Raw genomic sequence first — 22648 nt, forward strand, 5'->3', positions numbered from 1 at the left:
GGTCTGTGCTCTTCACTCATTTAAGCCACAGATCTATTTTATTCAATTTTTCCTTTTTCCCTTCATCATAAAACATGTGACATGCTGTCATGCACTTCACAAAACAGTCTGTTCTGACGTATTCAGAGTTGTGTATCTAAATACAGGATTCACTCGCACATCAAAGCAGGAAACTCAGTGTTTTAGAGTCTCTACTCAACACACAACAACTCCAACACATCTCATTCACTCGTACTAGAATTCAGTCACCTTTCATTAATCTAAAACCGATCAACTAATTTGCATATCAGCTATTAACCCACTAAGTTGACAGGACGACAGAAAAGCATGTTCAAAATAGTATCACAAAAGACAATTTCCCTCATACAGTAAATTACTTATGCTGCCTCAATCAAGCAGGAAGCTTCTCCCAATTTACCATTTTAACACTAAATTTATTGTCTGATCACTGATTTATCAAACCAGGATTTTTTTTTTTTTTTCCACAAAAGTTAAATTGTTGTCCTGCAACTTGTAGAGTCAATTTTTTTCTTTAGGATAAATTCAGCATTTGATAACAAGTGTCTGCTAAATTGACACTATTGTAACACTGATGAAAGATAACAAGCTAATTTTCATTGCATGGGTTTGTGTTATTAGGCAGGTCTAATGCATGTCTGTGGAGCTGCATATCCAGCAGAGCATGTTCTTAAAGCTGCCTTTCCTACACATTTCTCTGCTATTATTTAATCATTTCTTAACTAATGTGCTATGAGTCTTCATGAGTCATTTTGTGTTTGGAATTGTTAGTAGGGTTAATGCATGTTCTGCTTGTGTGTGTGTGATTTTGTATATGTTTCTATTTTCGCAATGTTTCAGACTCCGTCTCAATTTTCCAACTTAAGCAGTCAGTTTTCTTTTCCCCAGGTTTGCTAACCCAAATTTTGATTTCCCACATTAAATAATTCCTATGTGTTCTCACCTAGTCTTCTCACTCTGTTGTCCTCTCACTCTTTTGTCCTCTCCCTCTTCAACAGTCCCGGCAGTTCTCCTTCAGCTTTGTCCTGTCTAGTAGCTGAAGTGCTGCTGCTGCCTTCTTGGGCGACTTCTTAGCAGCTGCTGCCGGTTTCTTGGCTTTGGCTGCGGCGGGCTTCTTGGCTTTGCTCTCAGTAGCCTTGTTCATCTTGAAGGATCCGGAGGTCCTGGTGCCCTTGGTCTGCACCAGAGTGCCCTTCGCCACCAGGCTCTTGATGGCGGTCTTGACACGGGCCTTGTTCTTGTCCACATCGTAGCCTCCGGCAGCCAGAGCCTTCTTGAGAGCGGCCACAGACAGGCCGTTGCGCTCCTTGGAAGCGGCCACGGCTTTCACAATCAGCTCGCCCACGCTGAGGCCGACCTTCTTGGGCTTGGAAGTCATCGTCTTCTTCTTCTTGGCCTGAACCTCGGCGCAGGGCGCAGGGCGTGTTTATGATGGAGCCTTTCCCACCACAGCGCTGGCACGTTGAACGCATCATGAAGGGTCCATTTCTTTCATGTCGCTAGCCGCATGTGGCTTGCCCGAGTCACTCAGTCCTTTTTGAGCATTTCAACATGCTGCCGCCGCAGACCCTGGCCTCAGATCCAGCAAGTTTAGCGCGCTGATCTCCAAAAAAGTCCCGAAGGCCAGAAAGACGTCAAATAAGTGTCTCGTGCTGAGAACTCAAACAAAAACTCCTCTTCCCGCTGCCATCTTGCTCGCCCCTCCGTGAAATTCAACCAATCAGACAGGAAGATGGGTTTGCTTTCTTCTTCTGCTGCTGTTTATCCACATTGCTGCTGCTTTGCTGGGACTTTTTGTGCTCAGGACTTGCTGCTGTCTCTTTATCATGTTATTGCTTTGGAGCTGCATTCCTTATCTTCAGGGAGGAGTGAGCTCGCTTGTGAGGTTGAGAAACACATGGCACTGTAAATAAGTCAGCCAGAAACTTGGCCTGCATGTTTCCAATGATGTTAAACTATAACTTTCTTCCGACTGTTGCATGTGGAAAATTGATACAGGTCTGCTTTTCACCTGAAAGTGACAAACTAAGACATTTTCATTATTATCATCACTGCTTAATCAACACACATCTCTCTCTCTCTCTCTCTCTGTCTGTGTTTGTGTGAACAATCCTTTCTTAAAAGCAGAAAATGACATTGTAGTTGTTTTTCGGCTGATCAACACAAAACCTTTTTCCTATGATTATTTCTCTTCGTCTACAATGTAGTAATTTGTCTCTTTTTCACTCTTTTTTTTTTCTTCACAATAGCTGGTGGTCTGCAAAATCACCGCTCTCACTCACAATCAGAGGCAATCACTTTTGCACAGTGCACAAAAACACTGTGATGTCAGACACATTCACACTCACTTTTTCATCTGCATAAATAAACCATATGGCTGGAGATATGTGCCATGGTGATCCATAAGCATGATCACCAGTTTATTTAATTATTTTTAATCCAACAAAACAAATAAACAAAAAACATGATGCTGATGCTACACACACACACGAGTCAAGGTGCAGAAAAACTGCTCATGGAAACGCTGCACACTCTCTGTTTCCCTCTCTTTGAGTAGTTCTCAGACAGCTCTTGATCTGATAATGTGTAGCTTGCTCATCAGCTCAAAAAACAAAAACAAAACTGCAACGCGACATCACACAGTAGTTGCATGCTCTGCCCACAGTGGCAAAGTCTTACACTTACATATTCAACACAGCTTCTCCATCATGTATTTTTAGATGTTTCATACAGGGTTGAGCATATTAGTTGTTTTCACAGGTGTGCTCTATATCTCAACAATGGCTCATAATAAGACGACAGTCTTCCACACAGGTCAAGTGCCTCTATGCACTTCATGAGTTTAAATATTTACCTATATCACTTCACCTCACATGTCATTGTACTGAATTTAAGCAACCACAAGCTTAATGTAGATTACTTTTAACAACTATCCACCTCAATTAAATCTATGGTCTGGCACACAGGCTGCTGTCGATCAGGGCAAGCTAAAGAATAAACATTGTGTCAGCAAGGGGTGGGGGGAAAGCCATTCACCAGAGCATATCTTAAGTGCTGCTGATGTGGGCTGGCCTTCTCCACAGCTCTCCAAGGCTGGTGTGTTTTCTGAAAACTTCTAACATTTGAATCTCTTCCATTTATAAGCCTGCGATTAACCGCACGGCTCAGGTCCGCGTGACCTCGCTCGCGTGAACCCGCGCAGCTGTGGAGCCGTCGCTCTCTCTTTTTTTTTACATAAATACTTTGTGCTGCCAGGAGCAAAGTCCAGCACAAACGTCTGTCTCCCTCCGACTCACTCTTGGTTGCTTAGAAACCCGTGATAACAACAACAGTCGGTGTCACAGACCACATGTTCTGCTCCGCACACACAACAACAACAACAACGTCGACGACGACAATGACAACAACACAAAATAGGCCTACTGTCCAGCACAATCTGGACCCCGCGGAACTTCTCAACACCCCACTGAGCGGTGGAGAACTCACTACAGTACCCCACACAGCGGTCTGTATTTCGCCCCACTAAGACGGCGAACCAAAAAAAGTTCGAACTGCGCAACTCTGCGACTTAATGCTTCTGTACAAAAAACCCCACTGAGCGGCCTTGTACATCGCCCCACTTAGACGGCGAATTTTAGCCCCACTGAGCGGCCACGGACAACGCCCCACTGAGCGGCGAAGACGTACAGTTATAGAGTTGGACTCTAAACTTACTCGGTGTTGCTTAGCGTGTAATATCAGCCCGAATCCCGCCGACCGTCATTCATCGAGGAGAAAAGACAGACCGCGAATCCACAGGAACTTCCTGGCTGACGTCAGGCTTTCAGCGTGCCTCTCCTCCCCTCGGTGAATGCGATTCCAGGGCTCCGGCTCTCGAAGGACCAATTAATGTTAGGTTTGTAGCATAAACCTATTCGCTGGAACGTTAAGACAATATAATTACACTGCTAAGCAAGACACAAATAGGCAAAGTTCTTCATGTTACTCGTGCACGGGAGAGAACCGGACAACCGCTTGACTCCAGTTGGTCTCGTCCGTTCTCCCGTAACACTGCCCTTTTATTGAGGTTACATGAATATGCATAGGTTCATTAACATACGACGTCTACATACAAACAAAGAGTACCTTGCCTGTGTGTGTGTGTGTGTGTGTGTGTGTGTGTGTGTGTGTGTGTGTGTGTGTGTGTGTGTGTGTGTGTGGACTGCTGATCAAAGGGTCAAACATCCTTGGTCAGGAAGAGGGTAGCCTCCCCCTCACCCTAGATGGTTCATCCTAGATAACACGGTGAGGAAGTCCTGCAGTTCATCTAAACAAAGAGCACTTAGACTAGAACAGACGCAACTACGTTAATCCTACCATAAAATAATAAGACACGGTATGACCTCTCATGCTCCCAAAGTGCTGTCTAATACACACAAAGTTTGCAGACTATCAAGGATCAAAACCTCTACCAATCTACAACTAATTACAAAACTCTAAGCATATATAAGTAAATATTTCTAAGCATAAATGACAATCAACAATACAAATCTAACATCTTCAAGGGGTGTTTTTATGTAGTTTCCTGTAGTTTGTTTGATCTGATTCAATTGATGAGTTTGCACATTTGTAGATCTTTCCTGTTTTTTGTTGGTAAACAAGCAGCTACAGTATGAATTTTGCTTTGCACTGGACTGAAACAATCTCCAAAGGATCTCGACGTGGTTGTTTTGGTCCACGTGCGAGTGCGATTATCGTGTTCACACCAAATAAACAAACCACACCAAGAGGGAAAACCAACAAGGGTCTGATTTAAACATGCTAAACAGCAGAAATGTGAAAACACTGTTTTGATGAAAAACACATCTCACCAGGAGATGTAAACATATATGAAACTGTCTACTTAGTTGGTGATTCTTTTCCTCTTTAAATTGGACTGGTTACTACATTTAGAGAGGGATCCTAATCTTACAGCTTAAACTTCCAAACAAGCGCTTCTTCTGCTTCAGTGCTTTTTAAAGACCGACAACACTTTTGGGATTCACGGGAACCTTGTTACCCAGTCTCCCTTTGGACCATTCACATGCTTTTTGTCCAAACAGAAGGAAAAGTTCAGCTTCTCCCATGTGTTGATGATTTACATTTGATTTATTTCTTTTGGTCCGATGCTGCCAGCACCAACCATTTCATGTGAGGATGCTCATACCTAGATTTGGAAACTTTGGGTTGATTATAAAACTGATAACAACCCTCACGCATCCTCTTACCTTACTGATCATGTTAGGGGATGTGCAGCCAGGAATGATTAACTTGCTTTGTAGCACCGGTCTCGGGATCATCCCCTGCACTTGAGACGGTGTCGACAGTGAAAGTCCATTTCTCAACCACAGACCGTTTCAGCTCGCAGAGCTAAATGCAGCGCGAGTGGGCTGTCTAAACTGTGTCCAGGGTCAGGTTACTCATATCAACTGGAACTTTTCTTTTCAGTTACTGAAATGTTTCATCTTTAAAGTTTGTTCAGAACAGACAAACGCTGTCAGCATTTCTCCACCTTTTTGTTTTCGGTGTATTAACTTTCCAACCCCGCAGCCTTCTTCTCACTGTCTGTGGTTAACGAGCTGCCTTTTCTTGTTGATAGATGACGGGCTAATTAACACGCAGGTGTGACAGCAGACTCAGGCGCTCCCATCAATATGACAACACCATCACTGCTGAGCCATGAAGACAGCCCTGGATTGTATTTTAAGAAAAAGTTGTTTTTTAATGTATATACATTTATATATATCATATTTGTGCAAAACACATTTTATTCTGATACTGCCCTTTAATTAATTTATTGCTAATTTGCCAGTCATTTACTGTTTTTACATTCTATTGATGTGATTGGTTTATCTTTAGTTTCTCCTGTCATTGTAATTAAAAGGCTCATGTCACGGCTGCCGAGGCGAGCCGTGTGGAGTTGGAAGAAGGACCCAAGATGCAGGCAGTGGATGAGATACCGGTGGTTTTATTTACAGAGGTGTAGTGGCAAACAAACAGTGGGGCATAACAAATAACTAAAGACACCTAAACTGGGAGAACTAAAAATAACAGACCTGGGAGCATATGACAACAGGATGAGAAGCAGAGAGACGAGGAACAGGACACCGTGGAACACAGGGTAACGCAGACTGACACGGAGTTACACAGACGAACCGGCAACAGGCAGGAGAACACACAGGGCTTAAATACACACACCAGTAATCAGGGGATGAGAGACAGGAGGGCAACACAGCTGGGAGGAATCTGGGCTGACGGGACAGGGGAAACGTAAACTGATCACACTCACATACGACGCGGACCTTCACAATAAAACAGGAAACTCAGACACATGGAACCAGACAAGACATTGAACTAAACAGACAGATTCACAAACAGATGGGGTGACACCATAGACAGAGACACAGACTCAAAGGCAGACCAAATATAACACACAGAACTCAAACAATAATAATCATCATCATAAACTAGAAAATGATAACTAAAAGCGCTGGGTCACCGACCCAGGACCATGACAGCTCAACTGTATGATTGTTGTGCATGCATACACATTTACAATGACATACAAATGTGAAAAAATCAACCCGACTGTGAGGACCGACCCTAATTAAAGTTGTAGCTGTCAGATAATTAATTTATTGATAACAAGAGGCATGACTAATTTGTTTAGAGATCAGCTGTCAATCATGACCCATACAGCAAACAGCACATGGTAACGTCAGTATTAATGTGACAGAATCCACACATACTAACCTAACATAAGCTTTGGCATTTTTTTTTTAGCTGTGTTTTGATTTTTTTTTTCCTCTCATGTACTTTCTGCCAACAATCAGGGGATGGGATCTCTGACCATTACTGTAACCAGCAATTGGTGGGAAAGCTAGATATTTTAGTGCCACTTTTGGGGAGCTGTCATGTCTTTCATCTTTATTTTACTTCAGTCCAGGGAAAGAATAGGCATGTATACCCAACAGACAGACCCAGTGGTGCCCAAAGTTACATACTTAGACCTGGATCTCTCATCTCGTCTCTAACTACATGACTTGTTTTGCTATATCTTATGAAAAAGTCAGTAACAAATGAAGTGTATAATTTTAAGTCAGCTGTGACTAATTACTTGCAGCACATATACAGTTGAATTTCATGCTTCACAGATGAGACTCAATTTGGCAAAAATAGACGTAGTATGTATAAAGTGCAGCAGGAATAAGGGGTCAGACAGTCGCGATACCTTCATGAGTCAATTTACCTTTTAAATCTTCATATTTGTTCCAGTTAATGATTGGTCCTAACGTGTGTGCTAACTGTTGGTTAGCAAACTAACAGGGTAATAAGAACAGAGGGATCTGAAATTATTCGCTCATTCGACAAACTCAACTCCCTACAAGGAAATTCTATGTAGACGACTCTGCAGTGAGGATATTGTTAAAAAATTAATAATTTTAACGAGAATGTGGTAATTCTGTCATTACTGAGGCACAATTAAAGATTATTAGCCATCTTTGTAATGTTTAGAAATTATTATTCATATTAATAAATACAGTAATGTTGGTGCTTTGGAATGCGTGTGAGGCTACAGTGTTAGGTGTTTTGTTTTTTCGGCACAATAAAATGTAATACTCACTACATCTTCTACTATAAGAGGTGTGTTCAAAAAGTTCCAGGACTTAAAAACTCTTTACCTGAGTTATGCTCATCTCGTCTCAAAATCACATTGATCTGGATGGATGGATTCCAGAGCAGCTGCTATGTTTTACATCATTCTCTCCCGTATGGATTTCACCAAACATCCCACACTTTAGCAAACTCCTCTTTTGAAACTGGCTCCATCTTTGAAGGAAGGATCTTGACCGGTGATGAAATCTGGATCTCAGGTTGTGACTGACTATTTTTCAAGTTTTCAGTTGTTAGGTGAGAGGCACGACCAAAGCATCACCACCACTTCTTTAGTATTTACTCCATTGTGCATCACGGGTTCATCCACCAGCACAATGCTGTTGAAGCGAAGTTGAATTCAATTGAAATCAGTTTTATTTATACAGCACCAAATAATGACAACAGTCGCCTCAAGACGCTTTATATTATAAGGTAGACCCTACAATAGAGAGAAAAACTCAACAATCATATGACACCCTATGAGCAAGCACTTTGGCGACAGTTAAGGAAAAACTACCTTTTAACAGGAAGAAACCTCCGGCAGAACCAGGCTCAGGGAGGAGCACTTCCTCATAGGGTGTCATCTGATTTTGGGGGTTTTCTCTGTATTATTGTATCATTTTTTACCTTACAATATAAAGAGATGTGGTGCTGAATGTGCCGTGAAAATCCCACTCTAGCGGACAAAAACAGTGCTCTTTATATGTACGCAAACGCGCGTTGCAACTTCTTATCTGGTGCGCGTCTTTTATTTTGACAGTGAAGGCACACCTGCAGACCACTTGATAATGGATTGCATTTATATAGCACTTTTCGAGACCCTCAAAGCACTTTACAATTCCACTATTCATTCACTCACTGGTGGAGGCAAGCTACAGTTGTAGCCACAGCTGCCCTGGGGCAGACTGACAGAAGCGAGGCTGCCATATCGCGCCATCGGCCCCTCTGACCAACACCAGTAGGCAGTAGGTGAAGTGTCTTGCCCAAGGACACAACGACCGAGACTGTCCAAGCCGAGGCTCGAACCGGCAAATTTCCAATTACAAGACGAACACCCAACTCTTGAGCCACGATCGACCAGGACTTATGTGCACCCCTGCATATAAACCATTTCAGTGCTGACGTCAGCATCAATTTAGAGTCATCACTTCATAAAAACAAGCTGTAGGTAATAATTCTGAGCAGAAAAGACCTACTTTTTCTGTACATCAGTGACATTAATTCACTATTTGGTGTCATTCTTTAAAAATTTAATCTTATTTGTTTAGTAAGAAAATTGCTCAGGCAGCATCGTACATGTAGGCCGCAGGATACAGAGAGACTCGACAGAGCCATGTAGTAATCTTACGGCCCTACTATTTGGATCGACTGCTGTGCACTTAAGAGAGCAGGAACATAAACACAGCGATTTTCCTGAGTGAAAGGTTGCTCCTAAACCTCTCACAAACTGTCAGCATAGATCCCTGCAATTTTGCATTCAAAGTTCAAACACACTGAACTCTGATGGCCACGATACTGAATTTGTGTCTGGAAGCAATAGAATTTGAGCACACTCATCAAAAAATAAAAGCTGCTAGGAAATATTGGCTGACTGCTTTACACACTGATGTGAAAGATATGCTAAAAATCATAAACAGTAACGATTCATTTTGCACAGAGCTGCTGCAGTACTTTGAATACTTTAATTTATTTTGAAAATTAAAGATTTCAAAACTATTGGAAATCTGAAACATTCAACCAATATTTTAAGAACTAGCACATTTCTAATGTTATTTATGTCACTGGGGAGTGAAGCCTGAAACTTCCACCTTCTTTTCCTTCCAGAAGTCTCAGGCTTCACATCGTAGTTTATTATACATGCCTCTCCACTGAGAACAGCTTGGAAATGTTTATGTTAAATTTTTGGCCCCTAAAAATTTAAAGGGTTGGCCATGGCCGGTGGGCGGCTGACCTCACACTCTGGACTGGAGAGATACCAGAGGGCCCTGAGGAGTGTGGGTAAATCCCGGAGGCCTTCAGCTAGCCGCTACAAAGCTGCTCTGACAAATCAGCCGGAGGGAAGGAGAAGAAGCTGAGGCTGCATGGAGGACCACCAAGGCCAAGAGGCCCGGGGCTATGCAGGGCAATGCTCACTGCACCACTCACTCTGTGCTTTCAGTTTGGTTATTTTAATATTACGACTCATGATGAGAAAATCCATTCCTGAAACAATCCATAGAGTTGAGACGTTTATCGATTTTACTGTATTGAGGGAGTTTTTATGTTACAAAACGTGTGCTAAAAATTGCTGCCGAAGCAAAAGGTCTCAAGGTCTTGAAACATAATCTGAACTTTATTCATCCCTTACTCTCTCAGGTCAGTCAGGATCCTTAAGCAGGTGATCAATAAATCAACAGTCAATGCATTCTAATCATTTGCCTCATGTCAGCTGCAGACAGACATTGGAAGTAGCTCAGAAACCTGAGGAGAAATGCCACATTAACATACATTTAGCAGAGACAAAGTGTTTCACCACTTTTCTATATATATCCTGATTTGTCCATGGAGAGGGAAAGCTTTTTGAGACTCTTAATCTCTGTTAAGTTTGGTTGGTACTCATGCCCAGTGATGGGAATAACGGCGTTACAAATAACGGCGTTACTTTTTCCAGTAACGAGTAATCTAACTAATTACTATTTCTATCATTACAACGCAGTTACCATTACTAATAAGAAAATGCAATACGGTCGCGTTACTATTTTTCAACAAACAGACGGTTGAAGCTGTGTTCAGCTTACCGTATCTTATATCAGTTGCATGGAAGTAGCTGTCTATGCAAGCAGCTGTGCCCACTCCGGCGGACGGCAAACACCTTCTGGCAGACGATAACTTTTTGGCCAGTTTTGCCAACTTAGCGACTTTGTCACTATATTTAGTGAGTTTTCAGACCCCTTTAGCAACATTTTTTTCTAAAAAGTGACCAGCGACAAATCTGGTGACTTTTGTTGGTGTTATTATGATGACTTTTTGACGTGAAAGCATGTATTGCTTTCACTTTCAACAAGCAGCGGGTTCTGCCGCGGGCACTTCACCCGTGCCAAAGTGCTCACAGGCGGCTGATAGTCCTCACGCAGCAGTCGCCTCCAGCTGCTGTCAGAGCAGATGTTCACACCTACTCGTCCAAACTGCAAATGAATCGCGCACGAGCGAAGCCGCTGCTCCTGGACTAGAGCAGGGCGATATGGCCAAAAATATTTATCACGATTTGAAAATTTGCGATAACGATATAACTGACGATATAATTGATGCGAGACAAAATACAACTCCACAACATTACTAGTGCAAAAAGACAACCTTCCATTTATTTTCACTTAAACAAGAAGCTGGTTTTTATGTACATTAAAGCTTTATAAAAATGTAACAGTGCAAATGCAAATTCCTTGCTGAGAGTTTAACCAAAAGGCATTTCCAGTAGAAATGGGCTGACATATCCTGAGCATAACCATGTATAATATCCACTGAAGTTAAAAAGAGGTGCTTTGCAACATTAAACTGCAGTGTGCAGTACGTATTTTTCGGACCATAAGGTGCACAGGATTATAAGGCACATTAAGCGAAACAAAGCAGTCAGATAAATCAAACTTTATTAAACTCATTCTTCTTGCTTCCTCCACTTCTGTACCATTGATTCATTAAGGTTGAATTCTCTGGCAGCTGCTCTATTCCTATGTTGTTGCAGTTAGTGATGGGATTTCCGGCTCTTTTTAGAGATCCGGCTCTTTCGGTTCGGCTCACTAAAAAGAGCCGGCTCTTTCGGCTCCGAACCGGCTCTTCAGGTTGTTTTGTTGCTTTAATTAATTTATTATTAACAATAATATAAAATTATGCACAAAAGGAATTACTAACATAAAAACAAGTGGTTTTATTTATATATGTTTATATATAAATATATGCGGTGGCCCCTAGAGACAAAACACGTACAAACTCCAAAACACATTTCTAGCATGAACTGAACTTCCAAAGCAGAGCTACTAGATCACTTAAATTACACAATTGAAAGCATGTGTGTATTGTTTGTGTATTTATACACAGGCACTCATATATATATTCAAATAATTTAAAAAAAAGTTCATTTACCTGTTATTACCACACACCAAATCCGGTCGTTGGTACTTGCTGGCTTGTGTAGCCACAAGATAACAAAGGCTCAACACTGCGCCCAGCATCCTGGAGCACTTCTGTTGTCTTTTGTACGTGTTTTGAGTTTTTATATGCTTCTGAGTTTTTATGTGCTTCGGAGTTTGTACGTGTTTTTACGTGTTTTGGAGTTTTTACGTGTTTTGGAGTTTGTACGTGTTTTTACGTGTTTTTGAGTTTGTACATGCTTCAGAGTTCGTACCTGATTTGAAGTTTGTATGTGCTTTGTCTCTAGGGGCCACCGTAAATATACTTTTATTTATTCACTCCACATAAAATGTAATAAATAAATCATATAATACAAAAATCAACTATTCACATTTCAAGTTTTAACTATTTAAATTTTCAGCTTTTTCCTTTCACAAATTTAAAGTGAAAAGAACACAAAACACTGCAAACCACAACACAATTAAATATAAATTATAATATGAAAACTAAAAGAACATGCATATTCTCTGTCATATGGACCTGCATGAATAAACTTTCTCAATCCTTTATCATCTGCAACTGAAAATAGTTGTGGATGATTACTATACCTTTCTAATGTTGTTGTCCCTGCCTCTCTTTCTCTCTCTCTGGCTCTGTTCCTGTGCTACTGAGTGTAACTACCGCCCCTCCCCCCTCTGCCCAGCGTAAAGCACAAGGCTCGCGTGCAGAGTGAAGCGGAAAAAAAGTGCGAGAGAGAGGCTGAGAGAAAGAAAAAAAAAAAAACCCACGTGACGGCTCGCGACAAGGAGCCGGCTCGCGTCGTTCACGTCAAAGAGCCGGCTCTAAGAGCCATTTCGTTCGCGAACGCCCCATCACTAGTTGCAGTATATTAATGACTAACCTCGTATTGTGGATGGATTATCTCAGTTGTTCTCCTGACTGAAGTTTGGTCCGTTTACAGCATCCTGCCATGCGATTGCATTTGTCTCTATCAGGAACCTTAACGTTAACTTTTATAAGTGGAAAAGTGTTAGTGTTCGTCCTCCAGCTTCACTGTTTACGTTATGCTAACATAGCTTTGTCGCTAAAGATCACGTAGCACATCATTATATACCAACTAGCCCAACTTCAGTAACCCGACAAACGTCACTGCTGTTTAGTTTCCTGTCTTCACTTATGTTGGAAGTGACAGCAGAGATGTACGTTTGAATTTTTTCAGAAATCTCTCAGTCAGAACATGCAATATCATGCTTAGGTAACTAGCGAAACTACCGAGCTAACTTCCGCTAGCTTCCTGCTAACTTCTAACTCCGTTAAATGTAATAAATTTTGTTTTCATGGATGCCTGGAACTTCATAGTTACACCTGGTAAAGCAGCAATGCTGATCGTTTTATTAAAGATGAAAGAATTTAGACAGTTTTTAACTCTCAGTGATGCTGCAGCATTCGTTTGACCTGAAGAGACGGAGTTTTGGACCCAGATTACTCCCAGATTTAAGAGCATCTTAGTCCGACAAATACGACAATAACGACGGCTGCTTGCATGTTCTGCAAAAAAAATGTGCTTTGTCGTGTATCTGACGGACAAACACCAAACCAGTTGCACATCACTGAAGTTGGACCATTTTTACAAACCAATTCTGGTTCATCTGTTTCACTCAACAATCGGCCATGTGCGTATGAAAACAAAGGCACTGCGCATGCGCGTTTTACTCATATTCTATCGCGATATTTCATTTTCCTATCGTTGCCTAACATTATACCGGTATTACTGTGAACGGTATAATATGGCCCAGCCCTATCCTGCACTGACTATAATGCAGTCAGTTTTCTTTTACTGTTACTTTTTGTGGATCACAAGGCTTAAAACTACTTAAAAGCACGTACACACATAAAAAAGTAACTATGCCAGAGTGCCTGTTTTGGGTCAATTTTGTCGATCCCAAGCCCAAATAAAGGCGAGGGGTTGGAATTGTGACATTTAAAAAAACATAATTGCTAAAAGAAATTTAATTTGTAGTTCTAAATATATTCTAAATGCATTTAGGGTATTTTTTTTTACTCACTTGTGTCTCTTCCACAACGTTATTTCTCTCTCCTACAGCGTTGGTTACAATTACATAAGCATGACCAATTATGCAAATTAGGTGATGACATCATTTAGCGACTTCTAGCGACTTACTGAGGAGTTGGCAGCACTGTTTTTGGCACAACACCTGGAGCTAGGGGGGCAAAACATCGCATGAGTGCTGCTGTTTGCGTGAGGAACAATAACGTAGTCGTGGTAAGCCAATCACATGACCTCTTCAAGCTGACAAAGCAACAAAATAAAACAAAGGAACTGGTGAGATATACCAGTTTTTAAATTGTGCTGATAGGTCACATAAAACCAGAGTCACGTTTACTGTCTAAGGACAACACTAGCAAGCACTCTCTGCTTATGACCAAAAAATAAAACAAAAACAAAAAACAGCCCGTTCCTTTTGGTGGAAAAATGCACCATGTCGACAACAACATGACATTTGGTTGTTTAGGAAGAGGGGGAAGTTTTAGGAGTGACGGCACGAGAGAGAGAGAGAGAGAGAGAGAGAGAGAGAGAAAGTTTTGAGATGTGATGTTTAGCGTGTTTGGAGTGTGTAGTTAATGTGTTGTCTTGTTTTGTTAGTGTGTAGTGTTGTAGATAGTTTTGTGTTGTGTGTCAGAACAATGCTGAATGAAAACAGTAGAAGTGATTCACCTGCTGCTGTCAGACCTGCAGGTATCAGGCTGTGATGTTCTCCTTTATAGTGGACAGAAACTGTTCTTTTGGAGTGGCACAAATAATTTGTTATTGAATGCAGATTGTTATGTAAACAGTTTGAAATGGTTATAAAAAAGGGTAAAAGGTAAATGGCTGCAAATAACTTGCAAAACTTGTGCATATGATTTTAAAATCGACAATTTATATTTGCATTTAAAGTTATGAAATATGATTCAATAAACATGTTTGTGGTTGTTACAGTAAAAAATATAACTTTATCTACTCGGACTGCATGTTGTTTTTGTCTGATTTTAGATCAATTTTTTAATACAGTATGTGAAAATGAAAACATAACTGTAAATTCAGACACATGAATTTGTGCTGAAAAGGATGATACCAAACAAGGCAAAGTAAGTAGTCTTTAAAGGTGAAATGTAGAGGTAAAATCAAAAGTAGTTAAAAATGGCCAATTATACCCTGGACCATAGCTGGACTGGCCATCGGGCATACCGGGCATTTGCCTGGTGGGCCGCTGGCGATTTTTTGTTTTTATGGACCGATCGATTTATTTTTTTTTTGCAAGGGTATAAATAATGAAAGGTGTTGGATTGGCCAATTGGTCATGATCGACTCTGGGCTAGACCAATTACAGCCGAGGAGGTCGGATGCACCCTCCCCTTTGTTTAGCAATCTTATAGACGAACTAAAGAAAATGGAGAACAAAAAAAGGAAAGGAGGTGCAGAAAAAATTAGGGCCAAAAAGAAACAAGCCCTTCAGGCAGACGCTGCCAAATGTGTAAAAATAACTGAATTGTTTGGCGGTAGCTATGGCATAGCTTCCACAGATTTAGCAACATCAGCAAGTGGTGGAGGCCAGCAGGTGGATAAGGGAAAAGGGAGGCAAGAGAAGAGGAGACAGAAGAGCAGCAGAGAGAGATGGAGCAAGAGAGAGAAATAAAAGAGCAGGAGAGAGAGATGGAGAGATGACTTTATGTCATCCATGAGGGATGCATTTGACATATGTTTCACATATTATAGCCCAACAAGTTACTTATAGCAATTTAAATACGAGCAATCAGTTTTTGGCAAATACCGGAAATCACTTTTTGGCAGACAATCACTTTTTGGCACAACACCGGCTATTGCAGTTAATAATACAACAGCTTCTTGCCATTTTTTGTGTTTCTTTTTATCGCTGTGTAACTGAGTTCAATTGAAAGCCTGCATGCGCTAGTACCTCTTGCCACAAGTTCCCAGAATCCTTTGCAGTTTTACCCCTGAATGACATCACATTTTTGGTGGGCCGGTCTCTAGTCAACATGCCCGGGCCGATTTTTTGTCCCAGTCCAGCCCTGCCCTGGACCCCATGGTTAAACATGTTTTTAATGCAATAGATATTTTTCAAGTAATTAATTGCTTTTAGAATCTTGTAACTCAGTTACTAACTCAGTTACTTTTTTGAATAAGTAACTAGTAACTATAATTAATTACTTTTTCAAAGTAACTTGCCCAACACTGCTCATGCCAGAGCAGAGTTCGCACTGTGCAGCAGGTGACGTTGCAGGTAAAACTGTTCACATGTGGATAAAAGTACCAAAGTGCATATACTTATTTATGGTTACTAGTTTAGTAAGAAAAAATTCACATTGTGAGACAAACAAGACTTGGCTATTTTGCATGATCTTTTACATGTTTAACCATTTAGAACAGTGCAATACGTACAATAAGGTCAAAAGCAGGTTCTGCTGACTTGGTGCAGTATTTTCATTGTTGATAAAATACAGTTGGGGCAGGATGGCTCTGTTTCTGTCTAGTTGCTGTTCAGTCGTTTTTAGCCTGGGACTAAAGAAACATAACACTTTCTACACTCAAATTATTTTGTTAAATTATTAACATCTGATGCCTTGCTCCCAAATTAACATCAGCCTTAAAATTAGCCATAGCTGCTAGCTTAATGATAGTGTGGGGGCTCATCTTTAACAATAACACATGGCTAATGTGCTTTGCTAATAGTCTAGCATTTCAGGTTAACACACTATTGACATAAATGTAGTAATGATGCTGTTAACACTGGAGCTTTAGTGACCTCTCAAAATTCCTCCTGAAGTGTTGTTTAGTGAACATAAACTACAGGGTGGGCCATTTATATGGATACACCGTAATAACATAGGAATGGTTGGTGATATTAAAGTCCTGTTTGTGGCACATTAGTATATGTGAGGGGGCAAACTCCTCAAGATGGGTGGTGACCATGGTGGCCATTTAGAAGTTGGCCATCTTGGATACAACTTTTGTTTTTTCAATAGGAAGAGGGCCATGTGACACATCAAACCTATTGGTAATGTAACAAGAAAAACAATGGTGTGCTTCGTTTCAACTTAACTTTATTCTTTCATGAGTTACTTACAAGTTTCTGACCACTAATAAAATGTGTTCAATGTGCTGCCCATTGTGTTGGATTGTCAATACAACCCTCTTCTCCCACTCTTCACACACTGATAGCAACACCGCAGGAGAAATGCCAGCACAGACATCCAGTATCCGTAGTTTCAGGTGCTGCACATCTCGTATCTTCACACCATAGAAAATTGCCTTCAGATGACCCCAAAGATAAAAGTCTAAGGGGGTCAGATCGGGTGACCTTGGGGGCCATTCAACTGGCCACGACGATCAATTCACTTTCCAGGAAACTGTTCATCTAGGAATGCTTGGACCTGGCACTCATAATGTGGTGGTGCACCATCTTGCTGGAAAAACTCAGGGAACGTGCCAGCTTCAGTGCATAAAGAGGGAAACACATCATCATGTAGCGATTTCAAGTATCCAGTGGCCTTGAGGTTTCCATTGATGAAGAATAGACCCACTATCGTTGTACCCCATAAACCACACCAAACCATCACTTTTGTTGTGTTGCGGTGGTTTTGTCTGTTAACTTCACCATTCACATAAAAGTTTGCCTCATCACTGAACAAAATCTTCTGCGTGAACTGAGGGTCCTGTTCCAATTTTTGTTTTGCCCATTCTGCAAATTCTGTGCGCCGATCTGGGTCATCGTCATTGAGATGCTGCAGTAGCTGGAGTTTGTAAGGGTGCCATTTGTGAGTAGCTAATATCCGCCGAAGGGATGTTCGACTAATGCCACTCTCCAGTGACATGCGGCGAGTGCTACTGAATTGCTGAATGAAGCTAAGACAGCCACTGATGTTTCTTCATTAGTGACAGTTTTCTTGCATCCACATTTTGGCAAATCCAACACTGGACCAGTTTCACGAAACTTAGCAAGCAGTTTGCTAACTGTAGCATGGGAGATGGGTGGTCTCGTAGGGTGTCTTGCATTGAAATCTGCTGCAATGACCCGGTTACTGCGTTCACCAGATATCAACACAATTTCGATCCGCTCCTCAAGTGTTAACCTCTTCGACATGTCAATGGCTGTGAACAAAGAGAAACTTGTAAATAACCCATGAAAGAATAAAGTTACGTTGAAACCAAGCACACCATTGTTTGTCTTGTGACATTACCAATAAGTTTGATGTGTCACATGGCCCTCTTCCTATTGAAAAAACAAAAGTTGTATTCAAGATGGCCGACTTCTAAATGGCCACCATGGTCTTGAGGAGTTTGCCCCCTCACATATACTAATGTGCCACAAACAGGACTTTAATATCACCAACCATTCCCATTTTATTACGGTGTATCCATATAAATGGCCCACCCTGTATTTCAGCTGCTAGTGAAGGGACGGCTGTGTGAACATGTGTCAGCTGGAGGAGGCACAGAGGGCATTGTATCTGAGTATCTGAGTATTGATTTTTTGATGACCCTACTCAAATCTGCACCTCCATATTATCCACAAACATGAAGGCTGTCTTGCATCCAAAACAAATTTCTACATTAAGTGAATAACTCCATCTCTGACAATGCCTCAGAGCAGTTTCCCATCAAAATCAAATCACCATTTTCTGCCCGGTTACAGAGATTTCACTTGACGATGGCGAGTGTCATGCATCTGCTCCACATGTATTTCTCGCAATCACCCATGTCTACTAGCGCCGTGCCTCCTTCCCTGGTCAGTGTGGTCCAGCAGGTAGTAGCAGTGATGTCACCTGCTATCACTCTACACCTGTAGTTTCGCACAAGTGCCAATTTAACAACGCCACCCATCAGACCACTCAACCTGGGGCTGCAGGTAGCAGAATGTTAAAGTTATGAAATCTAAAAAAAGTTACAAGTTTACATCAAAAATAAACCTCTAAACCAAATGAAACCAAAATTGTTATGGAAGTTATCACATTTATCTACTGAGCTTCTGTTTCTTTCAAAAAAACTTTAAATGATTTGAGTCTACCTGGATGTATGTGTTTATTGAGACTCAACCCTGAAGTCTTCACATGAACAGGGTCATTATTCTTATCATTATCATTCTTTGTGGAAGCATTTCTTGGCATTCTTTCAGCTCGCTTTCCATTTTCTATCCATAGACATGAAGAATGTGTAATTACCTGAAGGGGTGAAACAACCAAACTCTGTTAGCACCACTGAAATCCTGCTATAATGAGAAAATGCAAACCACTTACAGACAAAAGCTCTAGCATTTTTCACACCTCACTTCAACAGCTAATGACACATACTAACACAGTGGCCCTCCACTGCTGCTCAGCCTTTCTGCCAAAAGAACCTCACAAAACACTTTAAATACCTGAGCTCAAGAAGTACACAGCAGTCAATGCTATGGCTTCCATTTCTAAACTAACTTTGAGAGAAACTGCTTCCAGAGTCAGATGAGAAAATGAATATCAGGCAGGGGAAACTGCTAGCTTAGCGGCCTGTTACCAACGGTTATTGTTTGACAAATAACTAATAACAGCAACAGTTAATAAGTCATTTCATGTTCACATTAGCACACAAGACATAACATGCAAGGCTGCACTGATTGGAAAATAGTTTTTTTACATTTTAATTGAGTCAGTCAAGCTGTTTTCTTCTGCTTCTAATTATGCAAAGAAGAGAAAACAAGATCATTTTTTTGTTGTTACGGTGAGATATAAACTGAGTGGCCAGTTTATTAGGAACATCCAATAAAAACATTGTGTTATATAACGGTTTTACAATGAATATGACTATTATTTATTTAGAATGTTCAGTTTGAACTAATTTGAGTTATTTGGTTTAATAGTGGGAAGTGGCCCTAATACTACATTTACAGTATGTACAGTGTTTACAGGACCAGTGCAGAAAAGGTGTTGGACACCAAAGAAGACGTTTGGCATTTAAAACAAAGCACAAATCCTTGCCAAATAACTTTTATGCAGAAATAAAACCAAATAATGCATGAAAAGAAAACAGCAGTTAAACACATGGGCAAAATAAAACCGAGGTCCAAAAGATGAACTGGAAGCCTGCTAGTAGGTAAAGGACCAGACATAACAGTGACATCTTTGAGAGTGATTACAAAATGGGTGGGTAACGTTTGGAATGGCTGGACCACAATGAGTCCTGAACAACTGTCAGTATGTGATGAGCCGGGAGAGAGGATGTGTTGGTGCCACATTCTATCCAGCCCTTTTAGTCTGCATGATTAGCAAACACCCTGCAAAAAGCCCAAATTATATTCAGTGTGCTCACGCTTATTTGTATACATTCATTCATCCATTTTCTGAATCGCATATCCCGTTCAGCGGTTTCAAGGAGGCTGAAACATCCCTGCTGACAGGAGGAAAGAGGCGAGGTACATCGTGGGCAGAGAGAGACAGACAGTCATTCACACCTGTATGGCCATCGTCCGGGGTTTGAGTTGTTTGATTTTGTATCTATTCTATTTATATTTTATTATTGTCTCATGTTCAGTAGTTTTCATCAGGTTTTATTATATTAATGCTTTCCTTGAGTTTTTGGTTCCACCCTCCTCTCTGATGTTTCTCTGTATTTAACCTGTCACTTATTTATTTCCTGTTTTACTTTGAAACTCTTTGTCCTTTCTATCTTGTTTGTAGTTTTCCTTCCCCTATCATGTTACCTTAATTGTCCACCTGTTCCTATTCCCCTGAATTGCCCTGGTGTATAAATAGCCTCAGTCTCTGTCCTGTGTAATGCTGTCTGCGTTGCTCTTCTTCATCCCGTTTCTGCTGGTTTGCAGCATTTTTGTAGTTTTCTGAACCTCCACACACAAGTTTTTTAGGGCTGCTCAGAATTACTCCGATGCAGGCACTTCTTTCTCCCCTGAAAGAAATCCTGAAAGATGTCCCACTGAAAACTATCTTTGACACGAAGTCCTTTGATCCACGGCTGAATTTAAAAAAGTATCAATCAAATCATTTACTACTGATATCTCTGTAAGGTAAATAAAGTGGGAATAGCTTCTTGTTCATTTGGATAATTATTCCTTTTACAAAGTTGAAGAACTGCCCAGGCGTCTAAGCTTTGTCCCTCTCCAATTTACATTTGGCTGAAATGTTTGACTGCAAGGGAAATACTAATCACAGCTGCTAAACAGACTAAAAGTCAGAATTGAAGCAATTAAGCTTTATCTCCACCTGCAGTGATCTAAACTCACATTTTCTCACTGAAATTAAGAGCACTTCCATCCCATTTAGTGTACAACTTTTGGCCACACACACACACACAAACACACACACACACATTTTGCTGTGTCCGTTTGGCTGTAAAGGATTACACCAGTGTAGCAGTAATTAGTTGTGGCATAATGAACATTTGGCCCTGTGGCAAGGAATAATTAAGCAGCACTTTGCGGTGATCGGTAACGAGGTGACGAGGCCAGAAAACCTCACGAGCTCAGCAACACTCACACTTAATGGGATTTATTACACTGTTGAACTGCTTTTCCTACACAGAACATGAATAATGCATCCATACACGCACTATATGTAAATAATTCAACCCTCCTCTGTGTCATTTTCTACATGCATACCTCTTTAAAGCTGAAAAGTCAGGGTCATTAGTGTCAAAAAATAGTTTTTGGTGTCATGGTTTATTAAACAGATCCTCGTGAGCAGGCTGCAATAACATCGCCTTCATCTAGAAGTTTCTGAAGTCATCGCTCTTGTCAGATCAGTACCTGGGAAAACGTTCTCCGTACGCGGGTAACTGAATTACCCAGAACAGAGCACTGACATTTTGACCAGTCTAGTCTCTTTGATTTATTAGCATGTTATTATCAGCACAAAAATCACAGAGTTCAAACCTGCAAAGCTTATTTCCAATGCTAATTATTTGTCTTTTACTGTTTTTATTATGATGATTTTATATGGGTACAGATGGAAATGTGAAAAAATATGCTGTCAACGTTATTACTTCATTTATGCTTCATCAAATATAATATGGCCTTTAACTTGTCATTTTTATAATTTAAACTATAAAAAGCTGTTAAATGATTTTCTCACTGGAAATTCTGTATATTTTTAAAGGTTTTTTTTTTTTTAAATTGTTTCATTTTCATCTAATTTTAATTGCTGGAATATTTGAACTTCAGTCATACGCCAACATGCCCTGTGTTCTGATTGCATTCTCAGGCACTATCCTGTGAACGGTGATGAAACGGTGTGCAGTACACTGTGGGACAAAACAATGGTGGTAAACGAATCCCCTTTGTTGTTTCTCAGATTGCACATCCTCGATTCCACTCCTCACCTCCTCACCTTGAATGTGAGTTCCTCCAGAGATCTGAGTGGAGGCGAGGAAGGAAGGAGAGAGGTGTCGAGGCGATGAGCGTCTAACAAAATGAGATGCCGTCACTTCTGAGCCCAATTTAAAAAGATGTCAATTAAAAGTTCTGTGTGGCACAGCTGCATCATCTGTTCATTGTTTGGGGACAGACTATTGCTGCAGTTTATGATCTCAGATGTCAGACAAGCATAAACTGTGTCCATGACAAGTTATATAATTAGGCGTGCTTTAAATGAAACTCACAGCATTGCACAATGTGACAATAATTTGCAGATTTTAGGTTATTTTTATAATCGCATCCAAACAGTGAAGGTCAGGCAGCTTGATCACAGAAGACAAAAAAACAGCAGACCAGTGTTTAACTAGCTTTTCGCCATCCAAATATTTTGCTAGGAAAATGTGACATAGGAGCAATGATTTACTGAAATG

At 40.8% G+C, this 22648-nt stretch overlaps 1 protein-coding gene across 1 annotated transcript in view; it reads right to left on the reverse strand.

The window, feature by feature from the left end:
• Positions 1 to 444: 444 nt before the first annotated feature.
• LOC309717422 (histone H1-like) overlaps positions 445 to 22648 on the reverse strand; it is a 436303-nt gene continuing 414099 nt past the window's right edge. Inside the window, exon 2 of the mRNA XM_082551983.1 lies at positions 445 to 2785. Within this exon, the coding sequence (XP_082408109.1) occupies positions 1010 to 1396 (387 nt within the window). The 5' untranslated portion in view covers positions 1397 to 2785 and the 3' untranslated portion in view covers positions 445 to 1009. The remainder of the gene's footprint in view (positions 2786 to 22648) is intronic.

This window comes from Aulonocara stuartgranti (genome assembly GCF_965226115.1).
Source record: "Aulonocara stuartgranti genome assembly, chromosome: 2".
Taxonomy (NCBI): domain Eukaryota; kingdom Metazoa; phylum Chordata; class Actinopteri; order Cichliformes; family Cichlidae; genus Aulonocara; species Aulonocara stuartgranti.